The 21,469-nt window shown below is 32.7% G+C and overlaps 1 protein-coding gene and 1 pseudogene across 1 annotated transcript; one reads left to right on the forward strand and one right to left on the reverse strand.

The window, feature by feature from the left end:
* The first annotated feature begins 773 nt into the window (after positions 1-773).
* LOC120195706 (DNA repair protein RadA-like) lies at positions 774-2,159 on the forward strand. The gene is made up of 2 exons (XM_039197646.1): positions 774-1,419; positions 1,521-2,159. The coding sequence occupies exons 1-2, from the start codon at positions 1,040-1,042 to the stop codon at positions 1,609-1,611; spliced, it is 471 nt and encodes a 156-aa protein (XP_039053577.1). The 5' UTR covers positions 774-1,039; the 3' UTR covers positions 1,612-2,159.
* Positions 2,160-3,274: 1,115 nt separating this feature from the next.
* Positions 3,275-12,417, reverse strand: LOC120195687 (annotated as a pseudogene).
* Between the last annotated feature and the right edge of the window lie 9,052 nt (positions 12,418-21,469).

The following is a 21,469-nucleotide window of genomic DNA, read 5'->3' on the forward strand; positions in this document are numbered from 1 at the left end:
TGCCTAAAATGTTGTGCATCCATCAAATGCAATTCAATGACTTTCAAAGCACACCAACATCTACCAATGAGAGAGGCGATTGAACCTTTCAAATTAGGGTTTCTTGTGTTTGATTAATGTAATCGGCTTTAGGTTTATAAAATATGGATGAGCTTGACATGTAAGTAGACTTTTATTTGTGAAAAGAATTTGGATATGGGATTTGGATTAGTATTTTCATTGGATTTTTTTAAAATTTAATATATTTGGGTTTACATATATTATGGTTTTATTTATATTTAAAATGATTTAGGCATAATGAAAATAAATATCCCTAACGTTTGACAGTATATGTAAATTTGTCTCTATTGTTTTTTTTGAAATATTTGACTACACAACGTTTAATTCTAATTCAACGTCAGTTAACTGACAGTCAATGACTTCAACTGGCTAAGCAAGCATATGTGGATAAAGATAATGATGTGGCGTGTCCACGTCACTAATATATATATTGACGTATAATTGACACGTCAACTTTTTTTTTGTTTAAAAAATAAATTTTAATTAGAATTTCATACTAATAAGAAAACGACACGTGTCATTTTTTTATTGACACGTATTGACAAAAATGAATAAAATACTACTAAGTATAGAGAAGGAGACTCAACCTAGAGTAAGGGTATGAAATGAAATGACGTTGCCACCAGGCATGCTGCTCGATTATTTTGTGTAACAAAATTTTATTTAATCCATAATAATTGTTTAGTTTAATAAAACAAAATGAAACGCGCTATCTCTCAAGAACCCTTGTTTCCTTCTCCTTTGGCCGTCATTTCCACTCCCCCAACCCCAAGTTTACTCTAAATTCTCTGGAGACGGATGGAACCCAAAGATCCCCGCGTCTGAACCGCCTACGAGGGACTCACCGGCGATATTTCTACGCCTAGCAGCCGACAGAAAGGCATTACCCAGGGTAACGAGTCGGGTTCAGGAGACGAAGAAGATGCGGGTTTCGAGAACGAGAGGAATTTTGAGAAGGCTAAAAATGATAATTTGAGCAATGGAGACAAAACCCAGAAATCCAAAAAATGTTTGTTATATCCCCAAGGACACTGAAGGGATGAGTCGAAAGAAGGCATTTTTGGATAATGGGTCGGGATTGGGGGATATACTTGGGAATAAGAAGAAAGGGAAAGTCAAATACAAGTGGGTTTGTGAGATTTGTGGGTACACAAATGGACAGTGGTGGGGAGTTTGCCATTCTTGTGATCTTTCCGGGACGATGAAACATTTTATGGAAGAGGAAACTAAGAACAGAGGGCTCGATTTTTCAGAAACTTTGGTGCGCTCTTGGCTACGGAAGGATGCAGGGGATTTGCTACCAGTAAGATTGATTGAAGTTAGCCGTGGTGTTAAGAAGAGGGATTACCGGATTTCACTGTAAGCACCCAAAAAAAAAAGTTGAAACATTTAAGTTTTTGAAGCATTGTACTTAGGTTTGTATTGATATATGCTTTGTGTATGGTATGCTTCATATGTAGGTTTGGTCCCTTTGGAAGTGAAGTTGCTAGGGTGCTTGGAGGCGGTCTTGTTCCAGATCTGCATATCCAAGGTTTTCTTGAGAATCGGTGATTGTCTACATATTAACATATAAGAAACTTGACAAAGGTAGAAGTTGCAAGGGGAATTACTCTGAAAATACCCATTGTATCTTCACTGGCGAGCATCGGTAAAGTTTTTCCTCTACTTTGATAATTATGTTTTTTTGGAAAGAAATGATAATTATGAATGAAAGGTGAGGAATAAAGTGCTTAGTGTAGAGAGTTTTTCTTATTATGAATCTTTGATGTGAATTCTCTTATAATCAAGTTAATGGTTTAATCTAGTTGAACAACTCTAATTACTTGACAATTCAAGTTTCATTCTTTGGATTGAAAGGACATTTTGAACATTGGTGTTTAGGTCAGCTCATATCGTCAAACTCTACTGGAGTACTGGGTGTAGAATTGGAGACATGCTTTCATATTACTCAACATTATATCAGAATGGTTTTTAAGAGTTATTTACTTTCATTCTTAAATATTGAACTAAATAGTTGCTAGAATAAATCATTTGGTGCTAGAATTATTTATTTATGTGTAAAATCACGTAGTTAAGAGGGAGAAGAAATTACATGTCAAGAGGGGATGAAGAATGTGTTTGATAAAATGTGTGAGTGACATAACATATGTGTTAAATATTTTGTAATGCAAAAGATAAACAAATGAAAGATTTGGCTTGGTGGTTTGGTTCCAAGCATTTGGCCTAGGTTCAACTCTCCACAAAAGCATGTTTTGCTTGGTTTAAATTTAAACCAATATGATGTTGACACGTTTCATCATCTCATTGGACAAAAATATATAAATATTAAGAATAATATTTTAATTTTTATTTAAAAATCTGACGTGGTAGTGACACATCATCATCTATCATGATCTGGACACGTCACATCAGCATCTGGGTCCATGTGTTCTTACTTGGTCAGTATCATGCGTTGATCGTTAGTTGACTAACAGTTTACATCCAACGAAAGTTCTTTTTGACCCATAATGAAATGTTTGGGGGTCAAATGTTCCAAAAAAATAATACATGTAAATTTGACAATATTATTAAACGTTAGGGTTATTTGTTTGCATTATGCCAATGGTTTATACTACTACTAATAATAAACCCCTGGATAAAATGGGTGATGACAACTGTCTCTATTTCCTCATTGGTGTGTAATGGGAATAGAGCACATAAAAAGTACCAATTTTATCGAGCTGGATTGCCATCAAATATTGAGCTCTAAGGTCTTCCTATTATGAATTTTTAAATCTCATATAAAAGCCAATTTTGAAGTTTGAGTGAGCTCTTATATAGGGGTGTAAATGAGTCGAGTCGAGCTTGATTCGAACTCGAAAACTTTATATGTAAGCTCGACTCGAAAACTCGCGAGCCTAAAATTTTCAAACTCGACTCGAACTCGAAAGATAATATTAAAACTCGACTCGAACTCGAAAAGGCTCGAATTCAAAAAAAAATTCAAGAGCTCAACCAAAACCCAAGACTCAAGCTTAATTTTGAGCTCGATTCAAGCTCGAATTTGAGCTCAATTTAAGCTCATTTGAAGCTTGAAACGGGTTAGTTTTCAATTGTTGAAACCCATCCCCTTTTATAGACTCTCTTTACCCCTTATTCCCCAAGAATCATCGATGTGGGATATGAACTACTTTCAAATAGCTCAGCAACTCTTTTGTTAGCACCATCTTCACCTTTATGTTGCCTTTTCCTCCATTTTCCTTCTCAGTAGTTTCACGAATCTCTTATATTTATTCTTTCTTCCACCTGCTGCTTTGATATGAATGTCTTCTCCATACAATTCCCCATGTGTTCTCTTTTCAACCGCATCACTCCAAATCACAGATCCTGTTGTTCCCTCCAAGTTAAGCATCTTTTTCTTCCCTCCAACAAGAGATCATTCCATTGTCAATCCTCCTGGACTCTCTTGTGAAGTTAGGCAGCTTTCGGTAGAACCATCAACCCTCTGAGAAAGTAGACCAGTTGGCATTTCTTCTTGGCCACATGCATTCACGACCTCAGCAGATTGGGCAGAGTAAAATCCAAGTGGATCCACTGAATAATTTCTCAGCATCTTATTACCAACGTCCAGGTTATCTGTTTTGATAACTTCAACTCTTCCGAATAAAATGATCAGCAAGCATCCTGGCAAATCTGCAAGTGTTTTTCAACCTATATAAGACACATAATAACATTAGCCAGCTTGATGATGGTCTTCACACTCTGATCTGGAGGGTTCTATCAAACATATTGAGTAGGGTTTTCCTACAATCAATCAATTATATAAGCCTCATAACAAGTTTCTCCAGATCAGAGAAACTATGGAATTGCACAAGACCCCAGAAACATTCAATATGCACTGCAACACTTTTAGTTACTTCATAGCTACATTCATAACAAGGAAATAATTACAAAAGGAAGAAAAAGATTACCTCAACTTGCAAATGTAATTTACTCTGTACTTTCATATGTGCCCTTAATGCCTCCCTCACCACATAACCCCTGCACGTAAAACTCATTTACATCAAGTAGCTTGAGATTTGAAATCCTAGCAACGAAACCATAGTTTCAAACAAGAGAGGAAAATTCTCACTCGTTCATGTCAGAAGTTGGCAAGTTAATGGTATAGTTATTGGTTCCAGGGCTTTCTAAAAGATATGAACCTGACATCCCTTCATGAAAATGAAGAAAAGAGAATTCAGTCTGTATTTCAATCACATTTGTTTAAATTTTCTTATTTGTTTTAAATGTTCAGGTGTCATTTATGTTATTTTCCATATTATTTTAGCTTAAACCGAATAGGATCAATTGCATATAAGACCCTATAATTTATGCGCATTTTGTATTTAAGTTATTGGTTTAATTCCAATTTTGTAAGTTTAATTTTACATTTACGTGAATTTAATCATCATTCTAAAGTTAATATATTTAGCTTAAATTAGTCCTCACACTTAGATTTCTCTTGATTTAGTCCCTGTTTAGGATTGTTTTCTTTAATTAGTTGTGTATATTTATTTTGCATGTTGATATGTTTATGTATAAGTATGCGATTGATTTATTTAGGAGTCACATAACTAATTTTGCATAATTTGTATGTTACATTCATGTGCATAACTTAATCTCTTATCACATAATCGGATTTAGATTTAGGGTTTAGGATTTAGGGTTTATAGTTTATTATAAAGACATTAATTAAAATTTAAAGGTAGTTGTATTATATAATTTTTAATATATTTTTAAATTTTTATAATTATAAATAGTGTATTTTTAATATATTTTTAATAATGTAATTTTAAAAAATCTAAAATTATAATATAAATTTTTTCGAGCTGCTCACGATCTTTTCGAGTCGAATATCAAGTAGCTCGTTTAGGCTCGTTAAGAACTCGAGTCGAGCTCGAGTCGAGTCCATTCGATTCGAGTATTTATCGAGCCTTGATCGAGTCGATCTCGAGTAGCTCGCGATCTGTCTCGTCTCATTTACAGCCCTACTCTCATATATGAACTCTTCTCATTCCTCGATCGTTTTCTCATTCCTCCATAAGGATCAATGTTGAGATTGAACATGCACTCTTGTATGAACCTATTGCTTCCTCCTTTTTGAACAGACTATTATATGAATTATCTATTCTCCCACAAAGGTCATATTGAAGTCGAACAAGGTGTCATATATGAGCTCCTTTATCCTTCGATTGTTTCTTCATATCTAGAATAATCAGACGAGCTCTCCTGTAACACCCCCAACTCGTATCTGACCCGAATACGAGTCCAAGATGTCACATCAACTTTTCAAACCATTTCCTATATAAAAAATAGAGGAAAATTTCATATATGATTTAAGCATACAAAATAATTTACATATATTACTCAAACATTTACAAAACAATTTAGAGCTTTTACCATTAAATTCTTTAAATACATGCCAATAATATAATACAACAAAAAAGACCTACTGTTAAATTCTTCTGATCTGATCTTTGTAGAAGCTATGTTGTCTCCTTAACTATCTTCTTTGCGAACTTCTCGGATCCTACGTGTGATACACTCACACGCTAAGTCATAGACTTAGTGAGACATGTAAATACATAATGTAAACTAAAAAATGCATGTACATATCATGTAATACACATCATTAACATGCTTATCATTACTTATTTTATTATCATTAATTCATTTCTATCATATGAACATATACCTGACATAAAACATATAATATAAACTCTAAAACACAATAATGCATGAATAATTACTACTATCATATCATAGATAAACACATATCATCTCATATCACAAATACACATATGCACTTATTATTATTATCCTTATTCCTATTATCATATGATCCTAAAATTGTCATTTACACCTGTCATATAGCACAAATACCATTTCTCAAAAGAACACACCTATTATCATAACAAGTTATTTATTATCTTTAAAGCCCATGCATACTTCTGAGAACTTAAGATATGTGAGTACATAGAGGTTGTTCACATATGTTGTCACCACAACTCATAAAATTCCCACTAGGGCGCGTAGAATTTGTCCCGAAGGACCAATATGTCCTGAAAGACCACTATGTCCCGAAGGACCTGTAACACCTAAAACCCATATAACCTAAAACCCGTATAATTATACCTATACAGGTTATAGATGTAACCTGAAATTTCGTAAAATATTTTTTTTTCATTCAAAGTGATTTAAAATTTATTTTATTAAAATGAAAACTGATAATATAAAAATATCATATCATACTATTTAAACTTATATTAATATGGATTTATTCTATCCATATTTAAATAGGGTAAAACCATTTATTTAACCATTACAAACCATTTTCTTTTTTATAATAGTTCAACAAAGCAAATAGAACATTAACAAGTACATGCCACTAACAAAGTCAACATTACATCGTAGGATGTCTTACTGATATTGAAATATACTCCTCGATGCTTGATGTCGCTTTAAACTCTTTACACTACCATTAGCTTTTTACCTACGCGTGAAAATCATCACACGCTAAGTATATACTTATTGAGGCAATTAAAACAATAAACAATGCAATACAACTCATGCATGAATTTCATGGTCAAAATCAAAATGCCAAAAAAATCATGTTACCAGCATATCTAATATTTTACCATGATCAAAATAATATAACTGAATATAAAATTTCTTTCCAATATACTTGCCATTTATTCCATAAGCTCGTAAGCTCATTTGCATGCTTACCATAATAGGGTGTATCACCAAGGTGTATCGATACCCTTTCATAAAATTCAAATTTTATGACCGTTAGGTTGTGTGAACAATGAGTGTATCGGTACCTGTAACAGGGTATCGATACCCCTGTAGCATTCTGGAAATTTTTAAGCATCGATATTGTTCATTACTGCTCACACAGTATCGATATTGTTCATTACTATTCATAAAAACATTTTTTTCATAAATTGTTTTATCAAAACATAGTTCAACATAATCAATAATCATAAACAATAAACAATAACCTAATATAAAACCTTAAGGACCTTGGGTATTTGAGTAATATTTGCACTATAGTGCTACACATAAAGTCGTGCCCACCATATACACCGAAGTGTATTACACATAAGGTCGTGCCCACCATATACACTTAGTGTCCTTACACACTATAGTGTAATATAAACCTGTAGCTGCTATACTCTATGGCATGCTAATTATACCCTGTCTCTCAATGACTTAGGCATATAGTCTATTTTATTTGATTCATCCATGACAAAGTATAGTATCATAATTTAACATTGGACAATTCATACCCGAAAACATTCATGGTAAAATATCACATTGTCCATGATCAATGCATTATAATTTCATACTGTGACATATCAATGTCATGTCAATTTATAAAAAAAATGACATAATATCATGCTAATATAAACAAGGTCGACTTATCGCAAGTCTTCCTGGTGATGTACAAAACATCCATTTATAATGGCATGCATGTATTGCACTCACCTTGACACTTTATATATTATAAAATGTGCCCCACTATTGTCCACAATAAACCCTTTTCTATTTGACTTGCTTCGATCACAAAATCAATCACGATCTGTATAAATCACAAATTCATAACAATTTATATGTTAGTATTGTACTAACATAAACACGTCCCATAATAACTCCATAATATACTTGAAACTCATTTTCGACCAAAATATTTAACACTTAATAATTCCTTTTAATATTTACACACTTTTCCAATTTACACAAAATGGTCATTCATCAATTTATCACTTAGATTCTTAATATAAAAAATTACAGCATTGAAATTATTACCATTCAAATGCTTTTACTAAGGCATAATTACATTTAAGTACCCTAACTATGTTAATGTTGTACTTAAATCACCATTCTTTTCAAACTTCCAAAATAGTCATATTTCACATCTAAACACTCATTTTAATTCCAAAACAACATTTTCAGCATAGTACATCAACTATTAAACAATTATATAACCATTCACAACTTTTCCAAAATTATCGAATTGGTTCCCCACTTTACAAAAATTACAAAATGGTCCTTTAATTTTTCTAAGGCTTGTAGAATACTTCCTAAATCATTTCCAGACCATATATAATTTTTCCATAATTTTGCCCACTCAAATACATCATAGCCGAATTCTTTAACCTTTAAAACTATGTTTTCATGATTTTGCTAGATTTTGATTCGAATTAAGCATGAAATCAACTTTTAATCAACCTTATAACATCTCTACAATCAAATCCTTAATTAACTCTCATCAGAACACAAAGTTCTCCAACTTATAATTTGGACGAATTTTATAGAATTATTTCTATGAAGATTGAATATGTTATAATCATAAATCAAGCTTGAAAATGAATCTACAACCTCTAAATCATCAAGATTTGTCATCAATTTCATGAATCTTATTATGAACATATTCCCTTAGATTTGGGATCTTTGAAATCTAGCAAGATTAGAAAGAAATATTAGTACCAAATGATAGCGTTTTTCACGTATATCACTTTCTTATTTCACGGCATAACTCGAATTCCAAAAGAATTGGCTCAAAAATTGAAAATAAAAATATTTTCTTACCTTGGAAGAAACTCACGTTCTTTGCTGGAGAAGATGAAGAGATTCATATGATATTTCATCTTTTTTAATTAATAATGAATTAAAAACTCATTAAATGTCAAATTACCACTTTACCCTTAAAATCAAAATATCCATACTAATTTACCTTTAATGAACTTGATATTTACATTAATACCAAGCTACAATAACCTTATCATCTTCCAATAGTCAAAGATGAACAAAATATTTTCTTAGTTTACCAGTTTGCCCTTGCAATTTCCAAAACTTATAATCATGCCACTTTATCCAACTGTCCAAATTAAACATAAAATTAAATCTTAAAATCCAAATATTTATATCATTTTTCAACATTTAAAATTGTGAAAATAATATATATTTTAATTTTATTTTCGAAGTCAATGGTAATTTTTTTAAAATTACCATTTAGTCCTTAAACCTTTTACAAGTTTATACTTTGATCACCAAACTTTAAAAAATTATAATTTAGTCATTCACTAAATCCATTTATAAAATAACATTCTTTTTGGGAAAATTACCACTTAATTCCTTAAACTTTTTCACATTTTCTACTTTGACCATCAAACTTTCAAAATTTTCATTTTGGTTATTATCTAAATTTTTGGGGTATTACAGGACCACATAAGACATATATGTCCCGAAGGACCACGTAGAACCTTCGACTCTTGGCATGCCAATTATACCCCTAGCTCTCATAACACATAACATGGGCATTATTATTTATGTTATCACACTTTCACATATTCATATCATATACACATAAAAGCTCATGGCTTCTTATCGCATATATCGTATAATTCTAACTTGGAGTCTCATCCTTTCTTATCATATAACTCATATCACATGTTACATGACTTATATCTTGTTCTCATATCTTCTCATGAACATATGAACACATAAATACTCATCGTATAACTCATACCTCCTTTTCACATATTTCATTAGTTTAATATCTTATAAATTATATTATATTATATTATCATGTGGTCACGTATATCACCTAACCCATATATCATGTATCACATATAGTTCATATCACATGGTTCATATCTTTTCATTTATCTTATGTTTTATCCTTTTATATTCATATAAATCACATACATGTAATACATACAAAACATATTCACACTTATATATATTTACACAGATCACATATAAAAAAATGCACTTACTTCTAACATATGCATGAACTCAGGTACATATAAGCATTATATCCTTATATTCTTATATTCACATACTCATGTAACCTAATATCAGAATTAGACTTATCAAAAGTCTTAATTGCATAACATAACTTACTTTTATCATCATGTACTCACCTGGGTCTCAATGGACACTTCTAAACTCTTGTTTTCTTGAGAATCTTACTCTGACGATCTATTCGAACTTTGCTTTCGATCGATATCTACACAAATACGCGATTTAATGAATGACGAGATTCAAATTACTTGATACGATTCATATCAATACATCTAAATAAAGCTCCCATTCAACTTTCCAACTTAAGGGGTATCGGTACTACAAGCACAATACCTATAACTCTACTCTAGAGTATCGATACCCTTTCTAGGTATCGATACCAAAATTAGGTTCGATGTTCCCTGGTATCGATACCCTCCACATAGGTATCGATACCTCTTCCATATGGTATCGATATTGTTCATACAAGTATCGATACCCCATGCATCACTTCCTCATAATTGGCCTTGTAGTATCGGTACCCACTCAATACGTACTGATACCCCTTACCCAGAAAATGCTTCTTAGCTCGAAATTTCCAACACTTTACCTCAAATTCTAATTATTTACCTCTCCTCATGTCCTTAAACTTATCCATACACATGTAAACTCTCTTTAAACATTATAATACTTCATTATCTTCAATATCTTACTATAACTCTTGAATCAAAGAATTTCATCAAACTTTCCATGTGTTCTAAATTCAATTATAATGCTTTAGACTTCTTAATTCTTCTTATGACAAGTAAAAAATCTCATCAAAACTCTAAAAACCAAATTATATCAACAATTCATCTTAAAACTCATTTTACAAATCCCTTCCTAATTCACTCATCTTATTGTTTAAATCCTATATAATCTTTCCTTAGGCTTATATAAGACTCAAAGAATAAAACCCAACTTAAATATTTAAGAATTAACCATCTAAATTAAAACTCACCTTTGAGACTTGAGCTTGAGCACACGAGAAGAAGAAAGCAAGAAGGAAAAGAGTTTCTAGATAACTCTCCCCCCACGTGTTTAACTCCTATTTAAAGGGGAAAAATATCTTTTAAAAGAAAAATACCATAATACCCTTTCAATCTTTCCATAATTACATTTTAATCCAATATTGAAATATTCTTATTTAAGTCCTTGAACTTTTAAATTTTCCAACATTAATCCCTAAATTTCAAAAATTCTCATTTTAGTCACTGACTTGGATTTCGGGATACTACAAATCTTCATCTCTTTAAGAAAATTCGTCCGCAAATTTTCACTTTATAGCTAGATACATCAATCCTACTCTTATTAACCTTATACTCATATACAATCCTCCCTCGTTATTCAATATATATATATTCTTCTCATACTATATACAACTCAGCACAACCTATTCACTTGGAAGCCATATCTTATTAATTCCTAACAATTAATTACTTATTGCTTCAAATCAAATCTTTCAATTGTTCTTCTAATTTTCACTTAACAAATACTTTGTTGATTCCCAAATCTATTAAACCAACTATTTTACCATATTATTGAGATTTACCTGCAAGAATCTCTGGATCCTCAACTTCTTCATCGGTCCTTAAATTATAAACTCGAGCAGTTAGTTGCATATCATGTTCAGTAAATGACTCAGATTGATTTCTTCTACGACTTCTACATATACTTCTCTGAGATACCGTAATAGACCTCTCTCTCTCTGTACCGTCTTATCAGTCATAAGTGGACAATCTCGAATAAAATGTTCAATATTATCGGATCTAAAACAGGCTCCTGTGTGATTCTTTCCACAATATGAACATTGCTTGGATTGACTTATATTTGATCTTTTAGCCGTAGAAACAGCTGATTCAAACATATCCTGAGTTGGAGAATCAAAATCTCTACTTTTCTTTGATGGCGATGAACTTGACGATGTACCAATTCTCTTAGACTTCTGAACTTTCCGCTCGTTAAATCTCTCATTCTGAGCTCTTTCTAGAGCTTTAGCTTGATTAACCACTTCTTGAAATGAAGACAAATTCAAGGCTACCAACAACTCTCTTAGCCTAGGGCGCAAACCCTCCACAAATCAATCATATCTATCATTCTCGGTCAGAATAAGCTCAGCAGCAAAAACCAAATTATAGCTTGTCCCTGTAGCAGCGAAACTATTCCATCAAATTTCTCCACGACAAAACAGTGGAGTCCTTTTAACATTATCTTAAAATCGTTCAACCAAAGATTCGTAGCAACAAGATATTCCTCAGCTTCACCCTTGAACTCGGGTGCTCTTAAACCTTTCAATTCCTTAACTATATTCATTCGAGGAATTGAGGGAGCATGAGGTTGAAAACGTTATTTTGTCGCTTTTAACGTCCCAAAGAACAACCCTTGATCTCGTACTGGTACTTCTGGAGGTGTTCTCTCTTCACCATGCCTGGCCAGGGCAGGTGAATTGCTACGACCCTCAGGTCTACCACTTCTCCTTTCACTTCGAGAACTCTCACGATCATACATTTAATACATATCCATATAACTCTATTAGAAGATAACATACTCATGATTGTATCATATCAGAAACTTTCACTTTCTGTTGGCATGTATATCTTTTCAAAACACTTTTAACTTCGGTTTAAGCCTAGAATCGGCTAAACATTAGCTCTGATACCATTAAATGTAACACCCAACCCGTATCCAACCTAAATACGTGTCCAAGATGTCACATCCACTTTTCAAACCATTTCTTATATAAAAAAATTGAAGAAATTTTCATATATGATTTAAGCATATAAAATAATTTACATATATTACTCAAAACTTTACAAAACAGTTCAAAGCTTTTACCATTAAATTCTTTAAATACATGCCAATAATATAATACAACAAAAAATACCTACTGTTAAATTCTTCTGATTTGATCTCTGTAAAAACTATGTTGTCTCCTCAACTATCTTCTTTGCGAACTTCTCTGATCCTACGAGTGAAACACTCACACGCTAAGTTATAGACTTAGTGAGACATGTAAATACATAATGTAAACTAATAAATGCATGTACATATCATGTAATACACATCATTAACATGCTTATCATTACTTATTTTATTATCATTAATTATTTTCTATCATATGAGCATATACTTGACATAAACATATAATATAAACTCAAACACAACATTGCATGAATAATTACTACTATCATATCATACACAAACACATATCATCTCATATTACAAATACACATATGCACTTATTATTATTATCATTAATCCTATTAATATATGATCCTAAAATTGTCATTTATACATGTCATATAGCACAAATATTATTGAGTTAATCGATCAATGAAATAGCCAAGAGGGGGTGAATTGACAATAAAAATTTTGGTGGAAGCTTTTGTAGAAAATTGAAAATATTTGCACATCGATTTAGAGTGGTTCGATTTTCTCAACCAAATTCAACGTCCACTACCTTAGCTATCTACACCTTACAAATCCCTGAAGAATTATACCCCAAATTTTTTAGAACACTCTCTCCCAAAGAGAACAATACAAATTTTGTAAACTTACAGAAAAACCTCACAAGGCAATATGTTTGCACAATTCTAGAACAAAGAAAGAATACTCAAGAATAATACAATTGAGCACAATAAGTGTTCTTCAAAGTAAAAATGAATATTTAATGAAATAGGCTTGGAAATGCGCAATCTTGAGATTTGACGTTTTCTCTTTGATTCTCTCTCAATTTTTGTTTCTTGTTGTTGATTAATGGCTCCTAAGCTTGTTTAAATACTCCTTGGACCACTTCTGAACGTTGGGGATAATTAGTGGAGTCAATAGAGCCGCTATTGTGTGAAAACAATTAAAAAAATCTGGTAGGAGTGTGGGGTGCGTCGATGCATAGCCAAGGTGTATCGGTACACTATGTGTAAAATTCAAATATTTCGACCGTTATAAGACTTAGTGCATCGGTACACTAATTACATTCGATGTTTCAAATAAGCCTCGAGAGTGCATCGATGCATGGTCTGTGCATTGGTACACAAAATGCATTAGATGTTTCAATAAACCCTGAGTGAATCGATGCATGGTATGTGCATCGGTACACTAAATGCATTTGAAATAGGGTGTGCATCGATGCATCAAATGAGTACATCGATGCATCAAATGAGTGTATCGATACATCCCTTTATAAAATTGATTTTGGCTTGTTTTTTGTTCGAAATACTTTGTGAAAGTTGTTTCAAAAATATTCAAGTTTAAAACATAATTTTACACTTTAGTAAGGATTAAAATTGATCTTTGAAGGACTTGGAGTAATATTTTGATATTCGAATAATTTAATCGAATATACTTTTGAAAATGATTTGTAAAATCTTAAATTCATTTATACTTAATTTGTTATATCGAAACATCAAAATGTTTTCAACAATCTTGTAACCCCTTAAACCCGGTCTGTAAGTTAGACCCAAACCTAAGTGGTCGCATATCCTATTCAGAGGTTTTTTTTATATTTTACAATACATTATATTAATACAAACCAAAATATTAATAATACAAATATATCCAAAACGATAGCAAATACATGTCACCAGATACAATGGAAAACATGTAGAGATATATGTTCGTACAAAATAAGTAGTTGATCTCCCATGATGCCAAATCTACTAGCTTACGGTCTGCTGTTATCTGAAAAAGGGTAAAAATTATAGAATGAGCTAAAAAGCTCAGTGTGCTCCATACAGTGTATAAAAACATATTAACAAAATATTTTAATAAATTTGTTTATGTAATATGTTTTGAAAACATGAACACTACCCCCATCCTTTTACAATCTGTTTGTGTAGGTTCCCCAGAACCATACACCCCACACAACCAGTAAGGCCCTGAGCACACAACCGAGGAGCCTGCAGATAATCTTCCTCCAATAATATTCCCCCCAATGATAATAATGAACATGAATGTATGCGTGTAAAACAATGAATAATTCTTTAAAAACATAAGAATGTTTCAAGCTTGAAAACCATAAACAAAAATACAGAAATCAAAAATCAAATCAGTAATGTATGGTAATTCAGATGTTGGGTAATCAGTATTCAGAAAACGGTATAAAATACCGTTACCAGAAATCATATCAGAAATATACAGTAAATTAGAAATCAGATACACAGTATTCAGATATTTATATACTTTAAAACAGTAATATAACACTATCAGGAAACACACCTGTAACAGTCTGAGAAATCAGATAGGGAAGCCTATCACTGGGTTTGTCGATCACGCTCTGCTGCAGCGCTAGATCATACGAATTTGAAAAATCCATATTGGAATCTTAATATAAATAATCTTTATTTAAATAATATACGGAAACCTACGAATAATTCTTGTAGTACGCGATTCAAGCTGATATGACGAACGAACAACTCCAGACCTAATTGATCCACGTTCAGGTGAAACACGGGTACCTTCATAAAATATTTTACTGAATCAATTCCTTAACCAATTCTCAAATAAATAATCAAAATACTAAAATAATAAGACTTTTTGGGTTCACATGCTTGATCCAGGGATTTCGGGTCAGAATTTGACAAAACGGACTTCGGAATCAGATTCAGGACGTCGAAAAACATAAAGTATGACCTTCCGAAATTCTGAATTCTTGGTCAAAATCAAAGTCAATGGGTTTGATTGACGATTCGGAGACTTTCGGGTTTGAATCTTGTGAAACCGACCCCAAAAACGGATTCGGGACGTCGAAAAATGTCATGATAGGTATTCTCGGAAAAGATTAACGGTTGTTTAATGGCCGGTAAAAGTCGGTCAAAGTTCTGGTCAAAGGAAATCAACAAACTGTCAATCATTTTACAGAAATAGAACACTTTTTTTAAAATAATTACAAAAATAGCAACCTTTTCAAATTAATTCCCAAAATAGCACAATTTCAAATTAATTCCCAAAATAGCACCTATTTCGAATAAATTCTCAAAATAGCACCCATTTCGAATAAATTCCTAAAATAGCACTGGTCAATGGTCGACGGGTCAGGTCGGTCGTCGGGTCAGTCATCGGGTCGGGTCGGGTCGGGTCAAAACCGATCAAACCGGTTAACCCTTTGAAAAATCGGTTAAACCAGTTATTTTAGCCTTCCCCACGCGCATTGGCGGCGCGTGCGACGTTTATAAGCATCGGAAAAATTCCTAAAAATCATTTTGAGCGATTTTGAGATACTTACAAAACTAGGTTTAAATTTTTGAACGGCGGATAGCTCGTTTTCAACAATTCAGAAAGTTTGATCGTCTCACCTCCTTATGCGCCGCCATCGACGGAGGCCAAGGATAACACCGATGGACTCAGAACGGCACAAGGACCACGATGGTGCGGGAGGTGTCGTAAACGGAGCAACGATCGGCAATGAATTTAAGATTTTCTCGGCGATTGAGCTAAAAAAAAGTCGATACTTTGACTGGAAATTCTCGGCGTTTGGCAGCGTTTCGCTTCAATTAATTTAAGGGAATTGTTCTTCACTCGATAACGAACACAGTGGTGGTTTCAAAACGACGATCAGGATTCGGACGGCGTCGGGATCGTGGTTGGAAAATGGGCTCTGGGAAGGGAATTTGGGATGAATTGGTTTCTGATTTTCAGAAACCAATTCATGCATATAATACCACATACCTAACATTTTAGGGTAAATTCAGGGCTTGGTCCCTAAATTTCCTTTAACTCTAAAACAAGCTACAAATTTTTAAAATCTTTCAATTTAGTCCCCTAATTTCACCAAATTACTTAATTAAATCCTCAAATTACAAATATATATTTTTTTCAAATTTCTGGGTTGTTACAAATCTCCCCCTTTTTGATATAACAAAAACTTGAGTAATTTTAAGATTTTCCTTGAAAAATAATTTTTGAAATCAATTTTGTAAAATTACTCCCCCTTACTATAACACAACATTCTCCCCTTTTTGTTAAATCAAAAAGACTATAAAACGTTTTGTTCATAAACAAGACTTTGAAAAATTTAGTCAATTGATTTTAGGTAAATATAACTTAAGCTGCTAAGATCACAATCAAGAGAAAGGTTAGCCATTAGTTTCATAAATCAATGTTCATAAACAAATGTGCAATGGTAAATTGGTCATAATGCAACTAATATGTAAATGATGCAAAACTAATAAACATCAAGGTCAAAATGAAAATTCAAACCAAATCAAATATATTAAGTTCAATCATCCAAAGCATTCAAGTTTAAACATCCAACATCTATAACAAATTCAAACAATCCAAAAACATCAAAAATGTTTTATCCAACCAAAACAAAATAGAGCAAGGCAAGGTCTAATCCATAGGAGGATCGGAAGGAGGAGAAGGATAACGTGCTCGCATCTAGAGTGTGAGAGCATCTAAACGTTCGCTCATCTCCCGTTGTTGAGCCCCTATAGCAGTCAAATAGGACTCAATGGATGCAACCCTCAGATCAAATGTCTTCAAGAATGATCGAAAATATGGAGGCATGTGATCCTTTTGTTGTGCTGGTGCTGGCTCATCGTCTGGTACGTGATCGTTTATATGTTGAAAAATCTCTTGAAGTTCGGGATCATCGTCCACTACTGGTGCTGGTGGAGGTGGAGTTCGTGAAGAACTAGCTCTCGGTGTTTGTTCAGTGGGTCGATAAACCCATTGGTCAGTTTCCTTATCCTTTTTCTATCCCAATTTCTTTAAGGAAGTGGGATTGATTTGGTTTTGAAGAGGATGAGAATATCAACCGAGACCTTAAGCCCTAGTTTGATAAATAGATTAGAAAGAAGATAATCGTAAACTAAAGTTTCTACATTTTTAAATGGGATGACGTTTACGGTATCGACTAGCTCACAAAAAATAATCTGTGGCAAATTAATTTTCTTATAATGTTGGATACAATGTATCCACCATAAATCTATGACCCTAAGAGAAGAGTACCTACCTCCGAATGGTCTAAACCATCAAGAGATCATCAAATGAAGGAATCGCTCGTGATGAGTTTGTAACGTACTAACACTACCCTTAGATTGATCGGGAGTTGCCACAATATCTCTTTCGTTATCTATCCCGTCATTGTCTAAACCAAAGGCATTAGCGATTGTGTCCGAATTGATATAAATGGTTTGACCTAAAAGGTAGGATCTAATTCTTACATTTTCGGTTTTACGTGCATTTTGGACACAGACTGCATTGGAGTAGAAAATACGGACTAGTTGTTGATAGACAATGGGCTTAATTTGACATAATTTATCAAACTTCCACAAACGAAGAATAAGAAGATATTCGAAGTTCATATCCTCCATTGTTTGAATGGAAGGGGTGCATTCTTCTCGAATTTTGTATGATTGAAAATAATTAATGAACCTATGATATAATTCAGCTCGATGACGACCGGGTTGGTTGAAGAAAGAATTAAGAATGGTTAATTCGAGTTCGTTTGGATTTGGATTTTGTGGTTGAGGAGGAATGGGAGGTCGGTTTTGACTCGAACGATTTGATGATGACCTAGGACGTTTAGGATTGGACATGGTTTAAGAAATCGGAATAGGATGGATACTTGCAATTTTGAAACACATGTATGCAATATAATCAATCCCAAAACTCAATTGAGTCTGCAATAGTCAAGGTTCTCTAAACTGAATCCTAATGAGCAAAGTTTTGAAAACTATTTTGAAAATAATGTTTGAAAATTATAATACATATAGTTTTTATGAAAACAATATAATTGAATCAAAAACATCAATCAAAACAACAATTTTCGAATTTTTTTTATTTCGAAATTCAAAGATAATTTTGAAAAATTGTGTATTTCTGACGAAATTGATTGTAAAATCTAGTTTAGAATCATCATTTAATTAATGCCTGATGTGAAGTTCATCCTAGAACTAATCAAAACTAGTCATAAGTTCAAAAATCAATAAAACAGGGGTTTTAGAAATATCACCTTGAAAATTTCGGATTTTGTGAGAATGAGATGTTTGCACGGATTTAATGATGTTAGCTGGATCAGAAATTGAAGAACAATCTAATTCCGACTTGATTCGTTGGTTTGGAACGTTTTAAAGAGTAGGGGTTGAGAGGAGGCGTACGACTTGAGTGTCTTTTGTAAATCCAAGATTTTCAAATTCAGTAACATGATCACTCCTAACACTAGTTATACAATAACATTTTTTCTTTTGGATTACTTTTGAAAATGTGATGAATTTTTGTAATGCTTCATATTTAGTATTTAAGAATAGAACCCAAGTATATATAGAATAGTTATCTACCAATACAAAGTAATATTGTTTTCCACCCAAGCTAATAGTCCTAATTGTCCCAAAAAGATCTATTTGGATCAATTATAATACTCTACTAGTTGATATATCATTAATGCACTTAAAGGAAGCTCTTTGATGTTTTCCTTTAGCACATGCATCACATATTTTATCTTTATCAAATTTTAGCTTTGGCAACCCTCTTATTAAATCTCCTTGAATTAGTCGTTGTAAAACACTAATGCTAGTATGTCATAGTCTCCTATGTCATAACCAACTATCATGTTCATCCTTAGCAACTAGGCATAAATTAGTTATATTTATTGAATCTAAATGCAACATATAAATGTATCATATTCTATGACCAACTAGCATAATCCGATTAGATGCAATGTCAATGACTTTACAACCATTAGTTTCAAACAAGACATTGTATCCTTTATCACAAAATTGACTAATGCTTAATAGATTATACTTTAACCCATTCACATAAACATTTTGAATTTGTATGGAAGAGGTATTACCTATTATACCTATATCTTTAATGTAACCTTTTGAATTATCACCAAAAGTCACATCTCCTCCATTTTTGTCGTTAAGCTCGATGAACCGGCTCTTGTCTCTGGTCATGTGTCTTAAGCATCCACTATCAAGGTACAGTGAGTTTGAATATATTTCTTGTGCCTTGTAGCAATGCTCCTTTCCCTACAAACATAGATTAATTTTTGATTTTTGGTACCCAATTTCTTTTGCGTCCATATTCATTAGTTTTCAAAATTCTAGTTCCCTTGGGTATCCATTTGTGTAGGATATCCTTATCTTTAGTAGTAATGAGTTCTTTAGGAACCCATATACTTCTAACGATTTTTTCATTAGAGGTTCTTTGAGGACCTTTATGATTGTAGTTTCTAAAACTTTTTCTAACAAAGTTGGATTTTGAATTCTCTCTTTTTTCAAAATGTTTTGTTCCAACTTTATTAAAAGAAGCTTTAAGATCATCAATTTTCTTTTGATAATCGTCATGAACTTTTGAAAGTAAGTTATGCAAATCAGTATTTTTCTTTTCAAAATCTTCAATTTTGATTTATAATTTGTTAATCTCTTAATTTCAAGATCATTGTTGGTTTTGGACATAAGACTATTTTTATTTTTTAATTTTGAAATATCATTTTTGTATTTTGAAAATAAAGTCTTATAATCCGAATCCAACCCATTATAATCCTCTAATAACTCATCATAAGATAAATCATCTGAATTAAATGAGTTAGAGGTTACCTGAGAGTTTTCCTCGATGGCAATTAAGCACAAGTTTGCAACTTCTTGTTCTTCTTCATCGGAACCTTCTTCATCGCTCCATGTAGCCACATGAATTTTGTGCTTCTTCTTGGATTGACCCTTTTTCTTTAATTGCGGGTAATCGTATTTGACATGCTTCGATTTTTTGCATTCGTAGCAAATAATAGGGTCTTTCTCCTTCAGTTCGTTTTGAATCCTTCGATCGATAAAATAGCCAAGAGGGGGTGAATTGATAATAAATATTTTGGTGGAAGTTTTTACAGAAAATTGAAAATATTTGCACAACGATTTAGAGTGGTTCGACTTTCTCAACCAAAGTCTACGTCCACTACCTTAGTTATCCACACTAAAAATTTTCCACAAATTCACTAATTTGTCTTTCTTTTGAGGACAAAGAGTAACTTTACAAATCCCTCAAGAATTATACTCCAAATTCTTGAGAACACTCTCTCCCAAAGAGAACAATACAAATTTTGCAAACTTACAGAAAAACCTCACAAGGCAATATGTTTGCACAATTTTAGAACAAAGAAAGAACACTCAAGAAAGAACAAAGAAAGAACACTCAAGAATTTTAGACTTGAAAATGCTCAATCTTGAGGTTTAATGCTTTCTCTTTGATTCTTTCTTAATTCTCTCTCAATTCTTGCTTTTTGTTGTTGATCAATAGCTCCTAAGCTTGTTTAAATACTCCTTGGATCACTTCTGAACGTTGGGAGATCATTAGTGGAGTTAATAGAGTCGTTATTGTGTGAAAACAATTAAAAAATATGGTAGGAGCGTAGGGTGCATCGATGAATAGCCAAGGTGCATCGATACACTATGTAAAAAATTCAAATATTTCGACCGTTATAAGACTTAGTGCATCGGTACACTAATTACATTCAATGTTTCAAATAAGCCTGGAGTGCATCGATGCATGGTCTGTGCATCAGTACACAAAATGCATTCGATGTTTCAATAAACCCCGAGTGCATCGATGCATGGTGTGTGCATCA

This window comes from Hibiscus syriacus, unplaced genomic scaffold (genome assembly GCF_006381635.1).
Source record: "Hibiscus syriacus cultivar Baekdansim isolate YM2019G1 unplaced genomic scaffold, ASM638163v2 tig00117017_pilon, whole genome shotgun sequence".
Classification (NCBI taxonomy): Eukaryota; Viridiplantae; Streptophyta; class Magnoliopsida; order Malvales; family Malvaceae; genus Hibiscus; species Hibiscus syriacus.